We start from the raw sequence: 22,666 nt of genomic DNA on the forward strand, positions 1-22,666 counted from the left end.
AACAGTCATGGGATAAGAGGGAAAGTCCTCTCATGGATCAGCAACTGGTTAAATGATAGACAACAAAGGGTAGGACTAAATGGTCAGTTTCAGGAAAGAGATACATAGTGGGGGTCCCCTGAGGATCTGTACTAGGACTAATGCTGTTCAACATATTTATAAATGATCTGGAAAAAGGGGTAAGCAGTGAAGTGGCAAAGTTTGCACACAATACAAAATTACTCAAGACAGTTAAATCCAAAGCTGACTGTGAAGTGTTACAAAGAAATCTCACAAAGCTGGGTGACTGGACAATAAAATGGCAGATGAAATTCAATGTTGATAAATGCAAAGTAATGCACATTGGAAAAACATTGTCCCAACTGTACATACAAAATGAGGGGAACTAAATTAGCAGTTACCACTCAAGAAAGAGATCTTGGGGTCATTGTGGATAGTTTTCTGAAAACATTTGCTCAACGTGCAGCAGCTGTCAAAAAAGCTAACAATGTTAGGAACCATTAGGAAAGGGATAGATGATAAGACAGAAAATATCATAATGCCACTACGTAAATCCATCTTACTTGGTCACTCATCTCAAAAGGAGATTAAGAGCTATGGAACAGCTTCTGTATGAGGAGAGATTAAAAAGACAGTGAGTGGTTGCCTTAGAAAAGAGATGACTAAGGAGGGATATGATCGAGGGCTATAAAATCATGAATGATGTGGAGAAAATGAATAAGGAAATGTTATTTACTCTTTCACATGACACAAGAACCTGTGGTCACCCAATGAGATTAACAGGCAGCAGGTTTAAAACAAACATAAGGAAGTACTTCTTCACACAATGCTCAATCAACCTGTATAACACGTTGCCAGGGGATGTTGTGAAGGCCACAAGTATAATGGGATTCAAAGAAGAATTAGATGAGTTCTTGGGGGATAGGTTCATCAGAGACTCATAGACTTTAAGGTCAGAAGGGACCATTATGATCATCTAGTCTGACCTCCTGCACAATGCAGGCCACAGAATCTCACCCATCAACTCCTGTAACAAACCCCTAACCTATGTCTGAGTTATTGAAGTCTTCAAATTGTGGTTTGAAGACCTCAAGCTGCAGAGAATCCTCCAGCAAGTGACCCGTGCCCCATGCTGCAGAGGAGCAAAAAACTCCAGGCCCTGCCAATCTTGCCCTAGGAAAATTCCTTCCCGACCCCAAATTATGCGATCATTAAACTGAGCATGGGCAAGCCTCACCAGCCAGCACCCAGGAAAGAATTCTCTGTTAGTAACTCAGATCCCCCTATCTAACATCCCATCACAGACCACTGGATCTCCTACCTGCTGAATCAGGAGATCAGTTGCCAAATTAATTGCCAAATTAGGCTATCCCATCATACCATCCCCTCCATAACTTATCAAGTTAGTCTTAAAGCCAGATATGTCTTTTGCCCCCACTACTCCCCTTGGAGCTGTTCCAGAACTTCACTCCTCTAATGGTTAGAAACCTTCGTCTAATTTCAAGTCTAAACTTCCTAGTGTCCAGTTTATATCCATTTGTTCTTGTGTCCACATTGGTATTAAGCTTAAATAATTCCTCTCCCTCCCTAATATTTATCACTCTGATATATTTGTAAAGAGCAATCATATCCCCCCCTCAACCTTCTTTTGGCTAGGCTAAACAAGCCAAGCTCTTTTGAGTCTCCTTTCATAAGACAGGTTTTCCATTCCTCTGATCATCCTAGTACCCCTTGTTTGTACCTGTTAGCCAAGATGATCACGGATGCAATCCCATGCTCAGGATATCCCTGGCCTCTGACTGCCAGACGCTGGGAGTGGATGACAGGGGTGGATCGCTTGATAATTGTCCTGTTCTGTTCATTTCCTCTAAAGCATCTAGCACCAGCCACTGTCAGAAGATAGGATACTAGGTGAGATGGACCATTGGTCTCCCCCAATCTGGCCATACTTATGTTCTTATTCCTTCCCTGGACCACTCCCTACCTTGCCACTCAAGTCAGCTGTTTCCCAGACTCATGTCCCGTGATCCTCTTCCTCTGGAGGTCCAACTACCTGGGCTGCCTCACACCCAGGCCCCTGCACTCAGTGGTTCCTCAGCCTCTCTCGCAGCAGCTTCTCCCTTTCTCTCTCCCCAGCTGTAGCAGGCCATCAGTCAGCCCAAGCTGAGGAAGCAGCTCCACAGGGTCTTTGGATCTGGCCCCTGTAATGTTCAGATTAGAACTCCGAAAAGCTGACCTCAGATACCCACTGGCCCTTATTAGCCCGAATGCCAAGGGCTCCTTTTAATTGCTCCTTTGTGCTTTCTCCAGCCAGGGGAGTTCACTCAGCTCAGGACTCGAGAGCAGCACCCGGTTCCCATGCTTACTGGCAATATCCAGGAGACACACCTGGGCATGGTAAGTTTCCTGCTGATTATGGAAAATTGAGCTCTGGCTTGCCAGTGACCCTCCCTCCCTGATCCGGACCTGAGCTCATGGGGGAGGAGCCCAGCGGCCAGCAGAACAATTGGACCAAAAGGTACAGCAGATGGTTGGGTTGTAGTGAGAAGTTGTCAGAGCTTTCTGATTCACACCAGTACGTTGTATCTATTTGATTGCCTCCCTGTAAGTCTCTGCCTTCTTGGCCTGTAATCTCGTCAGGGCAGGGATTGTGTCTCCCTAAGTCTATGTGCAGAATGAAGCATACGGGAACCTGTCCCTGGTATGATGGAGGTATTTTTCTCCTCCCTGGGGTGTATCAGGGTCTCTGCCCCTTACGCCACCTGCTGGAGGCATCCCCCAGGGACCCTCTAAAAATTGGACAAACCCAACACTTCTGGTGGTCTCTGTAGGGCAGGGCGGGGTGCAAGCAGGGTGGAGGAAACTCGCACGACTGCCTCCTGCCCAGAGTCTGTCCTGTGGGTTCAGAGAGGCTGGCACTCGGGCCCCAGATTCACTACAGCGCTCCGTAAAGTGCACAGGGAAGAGAAGAGGGTGTCACTGGTTGTAGCGCAGCAGCTTCTAGGTCCCAGGCACAGCCCAGAAGCCCACTGTGCTACATAGGCACTGTACAAATGCAGCGCAGAGACATGGCCACTGCCCCAAAGAGCTCACACTCAGTACTCTAACCATGTAGAGCTAGACTGCCCTTTGCACTCACCCTGAACTAGTGGTCGTGTGCGCAGGTTACTATCCCAGCAGTACCCCCGGGGCGTCACGGTCCCTCCCATAGCCCCCTCTCTTTTACCACAGCCCTGAGTAAGATGCAGTTTTCCTTCCCTACTGCCCTGGGAGCCCAGACAGCACCGACTGGAGCATGTGGAGTGGGGCAAAGGAGGGTCATAACTCCGCCCACTCCTTGTGCACTCCACCCACCCCCTGCAGGCAGCATGTGGCTTCGGAGCCCAGACCCAGGGAGACAGATGACAGAGCAGAGACTTCACTTCCCAATAACAGTCCAGCCCTTTATATTTTACTCTGGACCTTTTGAGCAGTAATTGGATTTTAAAGAGTCCCCCACAGCCAGGCTGGGTGTTCAGAGGACCGAGCAAACCTCTGGCCCAGCACACTGTCAGCCTGCCCCACAACACTCCCTGGGCAGGTACCCATCCCCACACTGCTTAGGGGCTTTTCTCCCTCCCTAGGCTCCCCTGGGGAAGAGGAAACCAGGCCAAGCAGAAAAAGCCATCCAGACACCTCCCAAGGTGCTGAAGCTTGAATCTCCGCCCAAGGTGGTTGAGAGAACCCCCAGCAAGTGTGACCAGGGCTTGCTAAACTGGGCCCTGGAGCCTGGGCCCAGCACCTCAACACCCAGCACAAACTGCGGAGGGGCTCCTGCAGCGAGGGGCGCTGTGCTCTCACAGGAGCTGGGAAACACCCACTCTGAGCCCGGAGATCAAGGTAGGAAGGGCCAAGTGGGAGCCTTGTGGGGAGATCACAACGGGGCATCTGGAAAGGGGAGCTTGGGCCAAAGTAGCTAGACGTAGCCATGAGAAGGGTCCTGAAAGGAACGTAATGATTATAAAGCAGAGGTCAAAGCCTCACCCTCCAGATTTCTGGCTTTGTAATTTGCACCTTCCATGCTCATGTAAGGAGCAGGGCAAAGGCAGTACAGCCTAGTAGATAGAGCACAGGACTGGGACCCAGCTAGGGTTGCCAACATTGTAGTTCAAAACAAATATTTGGAACTGTTTTCTTAGCACTCCCATCTCACCTCTCCTACTGCTATTATTTATTATTATCAAATAAGAAGAAGAAGAAGAAGTGGGGATTCTAGAAATCTGTTTGCCAGGGAAAACGTGGAATTTGTGTTTTTACAGAGAATCTCTCGTTTTTACATTTTGTTAAAAAATAAGAACATGTGCAGCGGATTCTCTGATCTAATTGGGACTGGGGACAGATCAGATAATCAAAAATTTGGATAATCTGGAGAACAGGCAGAGCTCCGGCTGTCAGCCCCAGACAGCAGGGCTCAGACTGCTAGCTTAAAAACTGTAAATAGATCAATCAAACATTGTGTTCAGTGGATACCTGTCTATACTGTGGCTGGGGAAACTACAGTTCAGCGTTTCCTTTTATCGTGGAAAAACACAGATTTTTATGTTTTTTTATCAGAGAATTTTGTGGGAGGTTTTTATCATGGAAAACTAGAATCTCTGGAGGTGTATGAGAGAGGTCAAGTATCACACAACATCAGCAAGTATCACACTGGGCCACTTAGCAGACTTGTGAGGCCACAGTGCTCGGCAAGGCAGGCACAGGCACAGTCCAGCCAGGGATCAAGCTCTACCAGTCTAAAATGCAGCCACAGCCTTGCCCAGATAGTACTGGGCCCTTCCCCAGCCCTCCAAGCCAGATCAGTGTCCCAGCTGACAGACAGACAGGGCCTGCAGGGAGGACATCTGGTGGATACTTTTAAAAATGCAGCCTCCCATGTTTTCCATAGTGAAGTCCTGAGAAGAAGAGCTGAGAGATACAGCTACTGATCCAGGAAAGCTCTTCGTTTGAGTCACAGTGTTTAAATTTAAAATCTTTGCTAGATCAGGGCCATAGGCCACAGAGACCTCTTTTGAGAGATGAAACAACCCCCTCTGGGTGAACAGGGTGGCAAGGCGGAAAGATACAAAAAGGCTTTTTCCTGCTACAAGGAGCTGTGGAGGAGAATGCTCTTGTACCAGCCCTGGGCAGAGAGCCAATTAATGACCCACAAGCAGAGGGAATGGTGAGGGAAGGAGAAGAAACACAACATCCATCAGAGAGGATGGACCATATCCATGGAGGGAGGCAACTTCTCACTGGAACCTGGAATACAGGGGAGCTGGTGGAGGAGCTGGAGAAGGCAGTGATGGGGCCACACTTCAAGGGTAGGGGTGAGCAGGCAGGTAACAGGCCCTGGGAGAGGAGTGGCATCCGTGGAGCCAGATGGGGAAACACAGGCTAGCAGCAGTAGGAGGTTTCAGCGTTGGCGTTGGCTGAGACTTTAGTACCTCCACATGTACCCAGCCATCAGGTAACATCACCTGGAAGGCCTGCAGGGGTCTGAATGGGCTGTAGTGACATGTGCTTAGCCAAGACTCCTTATCCCAGGGTAAAGGGTTGGGTTCCCTAATTGTCACGGTAGCCCAGTGAAAATCAAATGAGTTGGAGCTTCAACATGTAAAACCAATGGCCATTGATAGAGACCTTACCGTTATTGCAGAGCAGCTGGCTTCTCAACCTCTTTCATGACATGACCCCAAGTTACAGCACAAAAGTTCAGAGACCACCCCCACTTCCAATAATTTTGGGACCCCTCCCATATAGCCATAAAGAGAAGTCCCACCCACCACATCCCCAAATTGTTAGTGAGCCCCTTGCCAGGGATCTGGACCACAGGTAGAGAATCCATGATCTATAGCTACATTTAGTAATCTGGGCTTTCCTGGTTTCACGTACAGACAAACAAGGAACTGTTCTGAAATGAGTGACTGAAAATAGTGAGGGAGTTGAAAAGGTTGACTGAGGAGGAGATGGAAAAGGCTAAGTTCAATGTGGCTAGACAGTGATGCAGAGAGACACAACCACACAGCCTCAACACCAAGGGAAGAAAGGAATGGCAGCAGAAGGTCTCAGGAGTCGAACTGGGAGTAAGGGAGGAAAATAAGAAAGGAAGGAATAGAAATGCCAGGCAGATTGGAGAATATGATGCTGGAAATGATTCCCTGAAGCACTAGACTTCTTGTAGCAGATCAGGGCAGGGGGCATCACAGAAGTGAAATGTATCTCAGCTGGGATGAAAAGGAAAATGGGCACATGCAGCAACAGAGGAAACTGCCTCTCTGTAGAAGCTCTCGCTGCTATGCCCCAGCCAGTGGAGAGGACTCTAACTGCAACACTCATCAACCAGTCGACTATGTGGCCCTTACATGGCTTTGGCAAGCACTACGTGGCTGGGGAGGGACCCACGTTGCTTTGCCAGTTTTTCCTCTGTCCTGTGCTCCTTTCTGCACAAGGCTTCGGTGGCTTTCACACTACACCTGTTCAAACTGGCACTTGACTCCCTATCTTCTGTTTTCAGAAGACTTCAGCATCATAATAAGCAGTTCTGAAGATACTGACGAAGACACGATGGTGAGTGCAATAAGAGCCCAGGATCCACAGTAACTGGGATGCAATATCGATAGTGCCAAAATGCTGAGAGTTGCTGCTGCTCACTCTGCCCTTGTAAGATCAACAGCAGTGAATGGAAACACAAGCACGCTATGGGTTGGGACTTTCAGCCACCTGCCTTAGCGTTACAATTCTCGTCACATGGTTCAGTGAGGATTCTGAGACCATGCACTAAAGGTTTGGCATGTCCTAAGGATCCACATTAATCTGCCAGTCGCATACCTTTTGAGATTCCTAGGTGTGGGCAAGAAAACCTCTCCTTAGTTGGATGAGAGTCATCAGGCAGGTATAAGTTTAACCTTCTCCTCCGGGACTGTTTCTGAATGAGTAACCACATTATCTGTTGGCTCCTCTCCCCATACCTTGGTCAGATTCCAGCAGAAGGAATCTGCTGAGATGTTTCAGAACATTCTTCCACCACCTTGATGTTTGTTCAGCAAGAGTTCTCATCGTCTGCTCGCTCACTTTCTTCTCCTTCAGTGACTCCGTGTCATTTCTCAATGCACCACAATGGGTTGAGCTGTTGCTTCTGTAATAGCAAGGTTAGGTCCTTAGCTGCTTTCTGATTGCTTAACGTCCCTTCCAAAATGAAGCCAATTGTGGATTTCCCCCCAGCTGATGTTCCCAGTGGTCTAGACACCCCTTCTCTCTTTCCCAGATAGGCACATGCCTCCCCTTCACCAATGGCATTATATGTTTGACATATCTACTTACTGCTCCTAGACAGTGTTTCCTAGTGGTAGGGCACAGGACTAAGACTCAGGAGACCTAGGTTCTATTCCCGGCTCTACCACTGGGCAAGTAACTTCAGCACTCTGTGCCTCAGTTTCCCCACCCGTAAAACGGGAATAACACTACTGCCCTCCTTTGTAAACCACTCTACAGATGACCATGCTAGCTGAGAACTGGGTATGGTTATTCTACAATGCCTCTCTCAGGAGACTGGTATCAGAGACTATCCTGAGTAGGAGTAGATGGCTGCTGACTGTACACAAAGTCACAGGCAAGCATGAGTGCAACTCGCCCAACCACAATGCTGTAGACTGAGGGAGAAATGCATTGCTTAATGCTACCAAAAGAAAACAAAAGGAGACAAATTCATCCCTGCTGTAACCCCCTTGAAGCCCAGAGAGCCACACAAGTAATACCTGGTTCAAGGTGTTGTCCCATCTCAAACATGCCCTGTTCATTGACTACGAGCATGGAACGAGCAAATCAAGTCCCCTCTCCCTTCCCAGTACAACCAGCACGGGTAGCTCTCACCCGTTCTTTGGTGATCTCCAGCTGTTGGCAAACCCCATCTGGACTCATATCCTTTAGCCCAATTGCTGCAACTCCAATGTGGTGAGCTAAGTGGCTCCACCAGGGGCTGGATTTGCCACTATGTCTTGTGATGTCACTCACACCTGTGCAAAGAGGGCATGAACCAATAGCATTCGGATCTGCTCTGCTCATGCTGCCTAGGTGTAATTGACTATCCGGGGTGCAGGGCAGTGGGGAACCTGGACCCACATGTTTCATGAATGCCGCTGTAACTCTCAGGCATTTTCTTTAGCAGGGGATGTGCCAGCAAGTACTTTGAAATGGTCTCACATCACATGCAAATATAGCTTTGCAGATGGCGCTGCTGAAATGACCCTCTCAAGTCAATCTGTGTGAATGTCCCCCTCTCTCAGGGAGTTCATTTCCTCCTTTGTGGGTGTTTTCTTTTCCTGGCCTGTAAGAAACATAAGTGATCATAAGCTTAATTAGAGATGGCCCCAAAAAAGTAAAGATCTGGATTCAGGTCCAAACTTTGCATCTTTCCTGGGATTTCCAAAGGAGTCTAAGGGAACTGCTAAATCTCCTAATAAAAATCCTTTTGCACATTTCTATACTTAATATTTCCAGTCATGTCCAGCCCACAAATTCTGCCCAATTGGTATTTTTTCTGGAACTCAAGCACTTTCCTACATCATTCTCATTGAGATGTTCTGGTATTATTCTTTATTGATTGATGACACTGCTATAAAAATTAAATAGGAGGAAGTATCCTTTATAGAATTTGGCAGTATGATTCCGAACTAGTTTCTTCTAGCTTAACTTGGATAGTGGTGCTATGGTACATGACAGAATGAAATGCACGAAAATCATTTTTTATAATTGGTGCTGGTAGCATGTGATCTAGTTAGGACTGATTTCCAGCTTGCTCTTTCAGAGGCTCATAGAATCATAGAATATCAGGGTTGGAAGGGACCTCAGGAGGTCATCTAGTCCAACCCCCCGCTCAAAGCAGGACCAATTCCCAACTAAATCATTCCAGCCAGGGCTTTGTCAAGCCTGACCTTTAAAAGCCTCTAAGGAAGGAGATTCCACCACCTCCCTAGGTAACCCATTCCAGTGCTTCACCACCCTCCTAGTGAAAAAGTTTTTCCTAATATCCAACCTAAACCTCCCACACAGCAACTTGAGACCATTGCTCCTTGTCTGTCATCAGGTAACCGTGAGAGCAGTCTAGATCCTCTTCTTTTGGAACCCTGTTTCAGGTAGTTGAAAGCAGCCATCATAATTTACACAGACAAAATTCAGGCTTCAATTTTTTTTGTCTCAGCCAAAAAAAGAATTGTTTGAGCCACTTCCATTTGAGCGTATTGGTGACTTATTGGAGAATGGGGGAGTGTTGGCGAACAATTAATTTCTGTTAGTCTGCATTAGGAAAGTGCTCTCAGATGACTCCAACTATAACTAAACTGTAGAGGGTTCTATTTTCTGTCACTTTTACATTGCTTCAGTGCGCTCACTCTTAGTTACAACCAAGTAAGTGAGAGGAGAATGCCCAGAACTTCAAACTTGTCTTGTTTTTAGATTCTCACTCAGATTTAAAACAGAGGCGATGTCTGCAGGCTGTCGGTTCAGATGGTTGAAGTTTTGGAATGTTGGAAGTCAGGCATTTTGTGTGTCGCCCATTAGAACTTTCCTGGTGTTTACTCGTTTTAAGGATGACTTTGTCAAGGGGATGCCCACCATGTCCATGACCACGCCGCACTGTCAGAGTCAAAAAGGAGTATCTCTGATTGAAGGAACTTTAACCTATTCTGCTGAAGAAATAGCAGAGCTTTTAAATCTTCAGACAAAATAGCGTGCGAGTATCAAAACTTACAAGAACAGTTAGCGATGGACTAATTAAGGATGTTATATTTAACAATATTTTATTAAGACTCTAGGGCTGAAGTTGTGGGAATTTATAACCTTACAGGGAGAGAATTTTTAACATAGGCCAAAGATAAAGCAATATGGCAGAATTGTCTGTTCCAAACTGAATTGCCCAGTCAGGGCAAAGTTAGCGTGTGCTGCAAACAGTTGACATCAGTGGAATCTTTGCAGGCTGCGTGCAAGGATGTTTTGCGCCCTTAGGCAAAACTTCCACTTGCGACCCCCCCCTGCCCTGAGGCGCCCCCCCCACGCAGCAGCCCCCCTGCGCCCTGAGGCGCCCCTCCCCCCCCGGCAGCTACACCCCTCTGCCCTGAGACGCCCCCCTTGCGGCAGCTCCCCACCCTCCACCCTGAGGCAACCCCCTGCCCCAGCTCACCCTGCTACAAGCACGAGCACACCATGGCTGCTTCACTTCTCCCACCTCCCAGGCTTGTGACGCCTAAGCTGATCGGCACCGCAAGCCTGGGAGGCAGGAGAAGTGAAGCAGCTCACCTCTGCCCCACCTCTTCCCCGAGCATGCCACCACTGCTTCACTTCTTCCGCCTTCCAGGCTTGCGGCGCCAGTCAGCTTAGGCACCGCAAGCCTGGGAGGTGGGAGAAGTGAAGCAACCACAGTGTGCTCGGGGAGGAGGAGGGGCAGGGGTGAGCTGGGGCAGGGGTGAGTTGAGGCAGGGAATTCCCCTGCGTGCCGCACCCCCCATACTTGCTGCAGGCGGCCCTCCCTGTGCTCCCCTGCCCCAGCTCCCTCCACCTAAATGCCTGCGGCGACCGGGGTGGCTGAAGATCCGGCCACTGCGCTCGCTGCCAAAGGAAATGGCGCCCCCCGCAAATCCCAGTGCCCTGGGCAACTGCCTAGGTCACCTAAATGATTGCACCGGCCCTGAGTCTTTGCCTTGCCTTCCTTGGGCTTTGGATCACCCCTTGAAGCTTTGATACATGGAAACATTAGCAAATGAGGTTTTCTGTAGTTTGTTTGTTACTGTTGTGTCAGCATTAGCAATTACCTAGGTCTATAAAAATGGGACATCTTTCATGCATGGGATAGGAGATAAACTGTTCAATGTGTAGAAACTTTAATAGTAGTTGTGTAGATAAAATTTCATGTAACACTTTGAAAAGGTACTGCCTGTCCCTTGCTTTGAAAACAATATTAAAAATCCACAAGATTAATGGTATATTTAACCACATGGCAAATCCCAGTGGCCGATGCCCTTAGAAATAAAGAAGCAGTTGAATTGATGGGGTGGGAAGGGACCTGTTTTCAGTGAAAGGAATTGGATATAAGATTGGGATGGGGGCCATGGTTTTGGGGAATGTAACATGGAGGTGCTTTTGTATGGGATAATAATGCAGGAATGTAAGTCACTCTTGTTACTCTCAATAAAACTATTTCCAAACTAAAAGCAACCCACTGCCATCTTCCTTACCTGTTTTCTTTGCAATTTCTCTTTCCTTCTTCCAGTGGTGAACTGAGCCTAAATGGGAACTGGATCCAATCCAACCAAGGGACTTATTCTCATGCCATTCCTTCTTCCAGTGCTGCCTCCTGCACCCCTGTCCCTCTGGTAAACCCTAATGCCTTTTGGCATTTTCTCCCACAGGCAGCATGGTCTGGAGGAACAAGCATGGAGTTTGGAGTCACAGAGGACTGGCTTCCAATCCTGGATTCACTGTGCGGCCTTGAGTGACTCACTTCACCTTTCATTCATGTTTCCCCACCTGTCAAATGAGGATGATGATACTCCCCCTTCCTGCCTCACAGGGGTGCTGGGAGGATTAATTAGAGTAGTGTCTGTTCAGTGCTTTGTACACACCTCCCAGGCCCATGTCTGCGTCCGTGAATCCTCCTTTTATCTGTCCTTCATCATAGCTTCAGTAGGTCAGAGTGTTTTGACTGACCGTGGAAGTCATTGAGCACCATTGCTCAGAGCCTGCTTTCACTGCACTCATGGCTAAGAACATCCAGGAGCATGTTATGCTTTTCAGACACCTGACTCCCTCAGACTCCTTTGGAAATCCCAACTACCAGATGTAGAGTGAATTGGGACAATTATTAATCTAGCTACCCTTTTTGCCTTGTAAAGAGCTGCTGTCTGGCTGTATTGATGGGGGCCCCCCAGTGGGTATCTCCATGGGATGTCAATGTTAGCATGGAAAGGAAGAAGCAAGTAGCCCGAAGGACCAGGCACATGTGGCCACTACCCTGAGTCAGCTGATGCCATCAACAGCAGTGAAAAGGGTAGCAGATATAAGAGAATAGCAGAGCAAACCCAAGCCACAGGTAAGGATAAGCCTGCTCAAATAAATGGCACTCATCTCACCCTGTAAGCAGCTGGTGAAGGACTCCAAAAGATGCCCTCTAGGTGAGTTTTACCACCAAGGACCCTCCACAGGGAAAGTCCTGTCCCCAGCCCCATCCAGACTGAACCTAAGGACTAGGAATAGTTCTGCCTCCCATGAATAGTAACTGATAAGCAGAGACTTAGGTCAAGAGACCATTGCAAAAGTACTTACGAGTTTAGAGTCGTCTTCGAGTGGTGGTTCCTATATGTATTCCAAATGTGGGTGTACATGCACACCATGCGCCTGAGCTGGAAAGTTTTCCTAGCAGTGTCCATTGACCCACACGTCGTCTTGTGCTTCCAGCTGAGGCTATATTATGCTGGATGAGTCAGCGCAGCGCCAGTTCCCTTTTACTGCCGCATGACTGGAGTCGAAACCCCTGCTCCTCTGTCATCTCAGTTTTTCACAAAGAGAGCACTTTCGACTGTTGTATAGAGTTCTTGTTTGTTGTTTGCTTGTATAGCATGGTAAGTACACATAGTAGTTAGTGTAGTTAATTAGAGATTGTTTACCCTGCTCGCGGTATGTTTTCCCTTCCCTGGGGACTATGCCCCATATTCCGGGGTTTAAAAACTGCTTTGTGCCCCTACTTGTTCTCAGTGAATTACAAACACCAGCATTATCTTTACTGCCGTGGGGAGGCTCATATCATGACTCATTGCAAGATCTCTAAGTCCTTCCTGCCACGGACTTGGGAAGTGTGGGAACTTTACCTCCAAAAGTTGCTTATGGAGGAGCCATGAGACCGCAGGCATGCTCTCATTCGGAACCGTCACTGCAGCGGTGGTCCATCATCAGTGGTGAGTGCTCCTTCCAGCACTTCCCACACCTCCCATCTGACAGTACCAACAGTCAAGGATGAGCCAAGACATGAGGGTACAAAGCATTCTAATGGGCATCTGAGCAAGGCCCCCATTGAGGGACACCTCCAAGCGCAGTGTTCCGTTCCTGAGCCAGAGCAGGTCAAGTGAGGAGTCATGTGCCAACACTGCTGCACCAGTGCTAAGCTTCCCCATACCGAGAGTGAATTGAAGCACAAGAAGGATCTGGTGATACTGCTAGTTGTCCCAGCATTTGCCTGCCCTGACCGGTCTCCAGCTCACGTACCGCCCATCCACCCACTGCCTTTGCGCCTACCAGTCTAACCATCCCCATGAATACCACCTCGGTTCTCCAGGGCTTCCAGAGACATCCCTCAGACTCCTAGCCACTTGGAACCTCTTCTCCTGATGGAGCAACTGCAGCTGCCCTACCTGCCTTCTCCATTGCTTGCCTGTGAGCTACCCATACCAGTGAATGAAAAGGTTCCTACTGACTCACTGTGGCCTATCTGATGAGATTCTCATTCCTCCCTTTCTATGGCCCCAAATGACCAAAAGCAATATCTGGTCCAGTTATAGCAGGTAGCTGAGGATCTGGGCATACCGTTAGAGGAGTCCAGGACCAGCACCATCAACTGCAGGACATACTCCAACCACAGGGACCATCATGGCTGGCACTGCCCATTAATGATGCTATCCTTCAGCCCACATGGACAGTGTGGCACACTCCTGCTTCCTTTACCCCCACACCAAAATGTGTGATGTGCCAGTACTAAGGGGATATACTTTCTCTTCTCCCACCCATCCCCCAGCTCTCTGATTATGTATGCAGGAATGGAATGGGTGCGCCAGCACACACAAGTCCAGTCCACCAGACTGGACGGCCATGTGCCTAGACCTTTTTGGGAAAAAAGGCTACTTGGCAGCATTGCAATGCCAAATTGCAAATTACCAGATTCTGCTGGCTAAGTATGATTTCAGCAGCAACACTGCTCTAGCAAGAACAAACAGTTTAATACCGTGGTGGAAGAGAGATGCCTGGTGGCCAACGTGGGCTTCCAACTGGCAGTCGATGCCACGGGCAGGTCTTCGCGCTCCCTTGCCATGGGTGTCGTCATATGACAAGACTCCTGGCTGCAGTCCTCTGGCTTTCCTCAGGAGGTCCAAACCTCTCCTTTGATGAGAACAAGTTGTTCTCTGCCAAAACAGACTAGTCCCTTCACTCGCTTAAAGACTCTGGAGCAACTTTGCACTCTATGGGGATCTATCCCCTAGCCCTCCAATGCAAACAGCAGCACCAATCATTCCATCCCCAGCCTACCTGGCCTAGTATCAGTGACACACACACACACGTAGGCGCCACCAACCCCAGTGACAGCCGCCCACAGCATCTGTCATGGCCACCTCCTCCACCCTGGCCCACCAACAAACCAAGACATAGTTTTGACATCATAACTGAGAACTGAGAACCGTCCCCGTTGCAACCTGCGGCCCCCAGGTCATCTTTGGGGGCCAGCTTGCCCTGTTCGCCCACAACTGGGGCAAGATCACGATGGACCGTTGGGTATTGGAGATCATCCACCAAGGATACTCCATAGAATTTCTTTTCCTTCCCACTGCCACTACCCCCACTTCCCGGGGATTCTTTCCAGCAATGCCTACTACAGCAAGAAGCAGATGCTTTTCTTGCAAAGTGCACAGTAGAGCCCATGAGATCTCTCTTCGCAGGCAGGCAGTTTTACTCCCTGTACTTCCTCCTTTCATAGAAGGGCAGAGTGCACCTCCCCATACCTAATTTTCAGCTCCTGATGACACAGGCATCTATTATCTCCTCCCTTTCCCACAGGGCCTGATTCACAGCTCTTGACATGAAGGACGCCTATTTCCACATTGACAGTCACCCATCTACTTTAAAATTTCTCCATTTCCAGGTAAGACGACACCAATAACAGTTTGGAATGCTCCCATTTGGCATTGTGATGGCAGTGGCAGCGCCGATGTTCCACATTGGCCACTTAATGTACCCCTACCTGGGAGGAGAAATCCGTGCTTGTACCTACTCAGACAATCAATTTCAGTGGGGCACGGCTTAAATCCATTGTGACATGGGCCTTCCTTCCAGCAAATGCTTTGGGATGTTGACAGCCATAGTTGTGGACTTACGCTGTAACCCTCGCACCACGGTCTGCCATTTACTCTCCCTCTGCTATCACATGGCAGCCTGCACCTATGTGACACCACATGCATGTCTGCACATGTGTTGACTCCAAATGTGGCTCCTTTCCATTTACAGACCCTACAAGGGACCAGCTGGATGCCAAAATCATTGTCCCAAAGATGGTTCTGGCCTTCCCTCACCTGGTGGACTGACCCTTCCGAGGTCCTGGTCTGTACCCCCTTCATTCAGCACCATGCCCCAGGACCTACTACTGAGCTAAATGTAAATGCTTCACCTCATGTCCTCATGACCATCACCATCACGTGAGACCAATACCCATACCCACCTATCATCCTTAATTATCTCCTCAAACTCTAAATGTTGGGTCTTGCCCTCAGCTCTGTATAAACCCACCTGGCCACACTCAGTGCCTTTCCCCGCTGTGGATGGCAGCTCGGTGTTCATGCACGCTACCACCGTTCATTTCATAAAAGGTCTCCTCAACAGTTTCTTCACAGTACTTAAGCCCATGCCCCCAGGGGAGCTTACCCTTCTTCTACCTGCCGTCACGAAGCCGCTCTTCAAGCCAATGGCAACATGCTTCCCTCCCACCTCTCTCCATGAAAGCAATATTTCTAGTGGCTACTACCTCGGCTAGATGGGTCAGCGAACTAGCAGCCATGATCGCTGACACCGCCCCCCCCCCCCCACAGAATTTCAAAAGGATAAGATTTACTGACAGCTGCGTGCTAAGTTCCTCCCATAGTTGGTTTTGCAGTTCCACCTCAATCAGTCTGTTCACCTCCTTGTCTTCCATCCCAAACCAACATGCCGCCACCTGACAGAGTTACGGTGCACTCTACGCAAGTGCAAGCAACCACATCTGCCTGCCCGATGGATATCTTCTGGCAAGTCACATGTTGAGCAGCGACATGGTGCTCCATGCACATATTCACATCCCATTACGCCATTGCCCAAGAGGGGGCTGACGATGCGTCAGTGGGATGCACCATACTACACTCTGCACTGCCTCTCATATTCTCACACCCCTCTCCACACTGATCACTGCTCAGTACTTACTCATGTTTGGAATAAATATAGGGACCATTACTCAAAGAAGAGGAGGAGGTTACTTACCTGTAACTGGAGGGTCTTCGAGAAGTGTGCTATACATGTCCTGAGTTGTGGACTGCACTACTCAGTGGTAAGAATGTCACTGGAGTGGCGTCAATCCACATGGCTTAATATAGCCTCAGCTGGGAGTACAAGACAACACACGATGCATATGCATGTCAATGGACACTGCTAGGAAAACCTTCCAGTGTATGGCAGGCATGCTCACCCACGACTGGAATACAAATAGGGACCATACATCTCAAGGAACCTCCAATTACAGGTAAGTAACTTCCTCTTATGACTGTGTCCTGAATCTCCTCATTTACACCAGTGTAAATCAGGAGTAACTCCACCATTATCAGTGGGGTTACATCAGTGTAACAGTGTAAGAGGAGAAGCTAAGACCTAGAATTGTTGCCTTTAGTGTTTAGGCTAGCAACAGAGTCCGGGTGTGCTGTGAATTCTCTAACTAGAGACAACTGACCTCACATACAGACTGTGTAGTTCACAGATTACTCGATCTTAATCTCTGTCGCGGTCATTTGGTGATTCCCTCCCCCTTAACTCCCCTGCCCAAAATTATCAACAGCGGGTTGGTTTGGAAACAGGGGAACTGGACCCCCAAGTCAATGCCCCAACTAGAACATGATCCAATGGCTGGAAGTTGAAGCTAGACAAATTCAGACTGGAAATAAGGTATACATTTTTAACAGTGAGAGAAATTAACCATTGGAATAGTTTACCAAGGGTCATGGTGGATTCTCCATCACTGATCATTTTAAAATCAAGATTAGATGTTTTTCTAAAAGATCTGTGTTAGGAATTATTTTGGGGGAGTTCTCTGGCCTGTGCTATACAGGAGGTCAGACTAGATGATTACAATGGTCCCTTCTGGCCATGGAATCTCTGAAACCCCACCCCCAAACTTTAGGAAAGTTCAGATTCAGCTCTTAATCCCAATCAGGGGTTGAATTTTCAAAAGTTGCCTAAGTCCCATTTTCAGAAGTGACTTTTTGTCACTCAGGCCCAAATCCTCAAAGATATTTTGGCATCTAACTCTCATTGATTTCAATGGCAGGCACCTAAACATCGTGGGGGACCTGGATTTAGGAGCCTATATCCCATTAACAATCAGTGGGGTTTAGGTTCTTAAGTCACTTTTGTAGATGGAATTTATGTTCCTAAGTCACATAGGCACTTTAGGAAATTTTCCCCCAAAATTTCGCAGCTTGGGGCTATCTCCATGTGTTACTACTCAGTAACAATGTGCAGATGTGCTAGGCTCAGCTGTAGCAACTGTTAACAGTAAGAGAGTTTCCATGAGTGGTTTGTTGTTCCTGAAGACATTGGGGATACTGTGGCACTGACAGGAAATGTGACTGGTGGGGAGAGGGGCCAGCTGCTGGGTTTTTGTGCAAGGCCTCCTCCATATCCTGTCTGGCAGGGAGCTGAGTTCATGCTCCCTCACTGAGCAAACAATCTGTTCCACTAGTTAAAAAATGACACATCAGAAGCCACAATTTCCTGTGAGCCCTCTGATTTGGCAGGAGAATTCCAGTCTCACAGAAGCCCCCCAGATTCCAATTCAAATTCAGTCAGCAGCAGCCACCATGGCAGTAATGCGGAGCACATTTCCAGTTCATAGCACTGTACATATAGTACCTAAGTAACTCTCTCAGCAGCCCTGGGACATAGGCACAATTATGGCCTAGGGACTAGAACCGGAGATATAACTGGGCATTTTAGCACCTGAGGCGAGCAAGCATATTTGTGTTCCCTGCCAATTTTTTTCATCTTTTTTCCACTCACAAGCGACAGGGATTGAGGTGAGGGGTACATGGGATTGTTTACCCCAAAAACAGAATTTGGGTATCCTGAGATGACTAATCTGTTCTCATTAGATATGGGTCTCCAGGGTGGTTAAGGAAAAATCTTAGAGGGCATGGATACAAGCTGTGTTTTAAACAAGGCACCCTTTATTGATGTTATTCCTCACAACAAGCTAAAGATCACCCTTTCTTAATGTTAACACCTCTTATAGATGTTATAAACCCAATCCCTGGCACAAATCCCTTATTGATTTTATAAGACACAAATCTCTTCCACAAGTTAAAGAGCACCCCAAACCGTATTGCTTTACAGTAGAAAGTGGTGCTAAGTGATGTACCCTGATTTTGGAGTTCAGTTGTTCACAGGTCACTGACACCAGTTTTTAAATACATTTTTAAGGTCCTACATGTAGAAATTCCTTTTATAATTACCACATGCAAATAGATCTTTATAAACCCATCCACACACATATACACTAACACTATACTATACCAGAACTAGAACTTTGACAGACTTCACTGCGCTGTCTTGCATGCTCTCTCTCTGCCTCTGCTTCTTATCTCTCTCTCTGTCTCTGCACTCCAGTGGCAGGGCAGGGCTCCCTCTGCTGCTCTTCTCCTCTCTCTGCCAGCTTTCTCAACCGTCAGCTGTCGACTCCCACCAGCTCTCAATCCAACTCAACTGACACACTGACCTTTATACCATTCTGTCAGAACTTTCCATACACTTCTGTTAATACCTTCCTGTTAGATCCTTCTTGGACACATGCCAACTGTCAACATTCTAAACTGTCAGATCTGTTTTAAAACTGGGATCATTATTTACCTGACAGTGGTATGATCTTCTTCTATTTTTAGCATTGTTGTTCATCACCTTTTCCCCACCAATTTGGTTTTCCCACCAATTCTGTTTTTCATGTTCTGTGACCTTCAGCTTCTAATGGTGGAGTGACTCTTCCTTATTCAAAATGGAAACCAGGAATATAAAATGGAATCTGGGAGCCCCCCCCAAATAAGGTGACCAGGTGTCCAGTTTTTGACCGAGCAGTTAAAAGTCTGGTTGGCGGCGCTGCAGGGATAAGGCAGGCTAGTCCCTCCCTGTTCTGGCTCTGCACTCCCTACCCCTGCCCCGAGCACTGGCTCTGCACTCCCATTGGCCAGTAACCGCGGCCAATGGGAGCTGCAGGGGTGGTGCCTGTGGGCGAGAGCAGCGCACAGAGCTGCCTGCCGCACGTCTGCCTAGGAGCCAGACCTGCTACTGGCAGCTTCTGGGGCACAGCATGGTCTGCGGTGCCAGGACAGGGAGGAAGCCAGCCTTAGCCCCCCGGCGCCCCAGCCCTGAGACCCCCCCAACCCAGAGCCCCCTCCTGTACCTCAAAGCCCTCCTCCCCCACCTTACCCCAGGGCCTGCACCCCCAGATGAAGCCCTCACCCCCCCCCCCGACTCCAACTCCCTGCTGAGCCCAGAGCCCCCCCCACATCCTGAACCTCCACCCCCCCCCCCAGGCTTGGATCCCCCCTGCATCCAAACCCCTCATCTATGGCCCCACCCCAGAGTCCTTACCCCCTCTGCACCAGCCCAGAACTCCCTTCCATATCCTGAACCCCTGTGCCCCAGCCTCACCCCAAAGCCGCACCCCCAGCCAAAGCCCTCATTCCCCCCTGCACCCCAACCTCCTGCCCCAGCCCAGTGAAGTGAGTGAGGGTGGGAGAGAGTGAGCTACCAAGGGAGGGGGAATGTAATGAGTGGGGTGGGCCTCAGGGATGGGGAAGGGCAGGGGCATGGCTAGGGTATTTGGATCTGTGGGATTAGAAAGTTGGCAACCCCAACCCCAAATGGAATTTCTCTGCTATCAGTCACATGCCCCCGAGATCTTTGCTACCCCCCCACCCCCACAACACAGACAGGCTGGATGGCCCACTGAGGAGAGTCAGGGGCTGGAGATGGCACTCTCTCCCTAACACTGGTGTGTGGGGCTGGCACTGAAGCCTTGCCACCTGGGGCTTTACATGTCACCTCTGTTTCTGCCCCATTTTTCCTTCTCCACAGCTTTGTGGCCTGGGTGACTTCCCATTTGCCCTGTTTTGGTTACAGCTCTGGCTAGAGCACTGGACTGGGACTTAGACTCATAGACTCAAAGGCGAGAACGGACCATTGTGATCATTTAGTCTGACTTCCTGCATGCTGCAGGCCACAGAACCTCACCCACCCACTCCTGTAATAGACCCTGAACCTCTGGCTGAGCTACTGAAGTCCTCAAATCATGATTTAAAGATGTCAAGTTACAGAGAATCTGCCATTTGCACTAGTTTAAACTTGCAAGTGACTGCATGCTGCAGAGGAAGGCCAAAAACTCCATGGCTTCAACCAATGAGACCTGGGGGATGGGAGGGGCAGGAGTCCTTCCTGACCCAAAATATGACAGACTGTTGGACCCTAAGCATGTGTGCAAGATGCACCAGCCAGACACCTGAGAACAAATTTGCTGTAGTAAATCAGAGCTCTCCCCATCTACTGTCCCATCAGCAGCCATTGGGGATATTTACTACTAGCAGTTGCTGATGGGCCACATGCTATTATAGGCAGTCTCATTATTCCAACCCTCCATAAACTTACCAAGCTCAGGCTTGAAACCAGTTAGATTATTTGCCCCCACTGCACCCCTTGGGAGGCTGCTCCAGAATGTCACTCCTCTGATTGTTAGAAATCTTGATCTAATTTCAAGCCTAAAATTGCTGATGACCATTTCATATTCATTTGTTTTTATGCCAACATTGGCCCTAAACTTAAATAACGCCTTTCCTTCCCTAGTATTTATCTCTTCTCCCCGTGTGAGAGATGGATTCTGTTTGTGGCTCTGCCATTGGCCAGCTGTGTGACCTTGGGACCTCAGTTCCCCTTCTGTAGAAAGGTGGTGTCAATAATACTATATAGAGAGCAGAAGATCTCAACGGTCAGTATCAGTGTCTCCATTGTACAGATGGGAGGGAAGTGGCTTGCCCAATGTCACCTTGCAGTCCCATGGCAGAACCAGGAATTGAACCCACATTTCCTGCAGCACAGTAGAGTGCTTAAAGCCATCGATGTCCATTTGCAGGTGGGAAAACTGAGACACAGCAAAGGACAGCAGTTGTATCCCGACACACACAAGGCACCAGTGTCAGACCCAAGAGACCTGGGTCTGACCCCTGGCCCACACCTCTGTCTAGATATGACGCAGCAAGGGCTAGTTTGCTGTGAGCAGTTCATGGCACAAACTCTGGGATCTTTCATATGCAGGATACCTTCTGTGGAAAAGTGGAAGCAGAACAACTGATTTTTCATTCCAGGGGAGTGGCAGCAAGACCTAGCCTCTCAACTGCTGTGAATAGAAAGGAAAAGTCAGCACAGTGCTTTTTGACCTTGAGTAACTCCATTGATTATGGACTTCCTTCTGATTTATACCAGTGTAAACGAGAGCAGAATCAAGCCCTGATATGCAATGTGTTCCTAGTATGCAAAGGAGAGAGAAGAATTGTTTCAAGGGGTATAAACTTGCATGAATTAAATGAAAATAAGCAGAAGATTATGTAAGCTGGACAGCAGGCAATATTTCTGTAGTCTATTGGAAAAGGGGGGTGTCCCTTTAAAAAGCTGATGAGCCCTCCAGTGGCGTTCACCATGTTCTAGAAGCCACCAGAGCCCAAACAGCCAGCTGTGTGGAGCGTAGCCCTACCTATTAAGATATATTTAGTAACCACAATTATTTGGGACCTGACTTGACAGGGTATTTTTGCAGATTGTGTTTACAAGACACAACAATTTCCTAAGCTGCAGATCTATTAAACTCCAGAGGAGTCTCCCAAGCAGAATGGCAGAAGTGCAGGCACATCTGTAATGGAAAGAGAATTGCAGAATGTCACATAGAAAGCAACTGTTCATTTGTCCAAGGAGTACAGAGGCTTACAGTGCTTAGTCTGAGTGCTTCATAAATACCAAGGAGGTGAGAGAGACAAAGAGAGGAGAAATTATCAGAAATGTCTCAAAATTCTGCCCAAAACATTTCTAATTTTGCTGAAAACCAAGAAAAAACAATAAATCATGGAGAATTTTTTCATTTCAAAATCTGTGCCCCCATTTTTCAACCAACTGCAAAGTAGGTCAACATATTTCACGTCAGATGAGATTTCAGAATTGTGTGGTGCTAGAGAAAACTTGGAGAAAAAGAATATGAAAAGGAAGCGTCATCCATTCCCATCTGCTTTTTTGTTTTTCATCTGTCTCCCACATCATTAGAGATGAGCATCAAGAGATCAGACAAGACCATGGAACAAGACTTTTCTGCCTCCTGCTTCTCCTTTCCCTTTGGGGAGGGAGAACGGTCCCAAGCTCACACCAGGGTCAAGGTGGTTACCTAGACAAACATTAGAGCGCAGACTTTAAACTCGGCCACTCCTCTACCCTCCGGCTCGGCCACCTTTGCCTAGCCTCCTTTTCCACCTCTCAGCACATGCACAGGGCTCCCTCCTAGTGCAGGTGAACCCGGATGATTCTTGGCAGTAGTGGAGCTTGGTGCATTCTCTCTGGTTTTCTGTTGCAG

At 48.3% G+C, this 22,666-nt stretch overlaps 1 protein-coding gene across 3 annotated transcripts in view; it reads left to right on the forward strand.

Annotated features, from left to right (window-relative positions):
* Positions 1-22,666, forward strand: part of PML (PML nuclear body scaffold) — a 40,133-nt gene that overhangs the window by 14,242 nt on the left and 3,225 nt on the right. Inside the window, exons 5-8 of one of the 3 annotated variants that reach the window (XM_075069313.1) lie at positions 2,311-2,397; positions 3,624-3,879; positions 6,536-6,588; positions 21,367-22,660. In XM_075069313.1, the coding sequence (XP_074925414.1) occupies positions 2,311-2,397; positions 3,624-3,879; positions 6,536-6,588; positions 21,367-21,660 (690 nt within the window). In that variant the 3' untranslated portion in view covers positions 21,661-22,660. Of the gene's footprint in view, positions 1-2,310; positions 2,398-3,623; positions 3,880-6,535; positions 6,589-21,366; positions 22,661-22,666 lie in introns of those variants that run through there. The other 2 variants (XM_075069311.1, XM_075069312.1) reach the window with 2 other exon arrangements.

Source organism: Chelonoidis abingdonii, chromosome 9 (assembly GCF_003597395.2).
Source record: "Chelonoidis abingdonii isolate Lonesome George chromosome 9, CheloAbing_2.0, whole genome shotgun sequence".
Lineage (NCBI taxonomy): Eukaryota > Metazoa > Chordata > Testudines > Testudinidae > Chelonoidis > Chelonoidis abingdonii.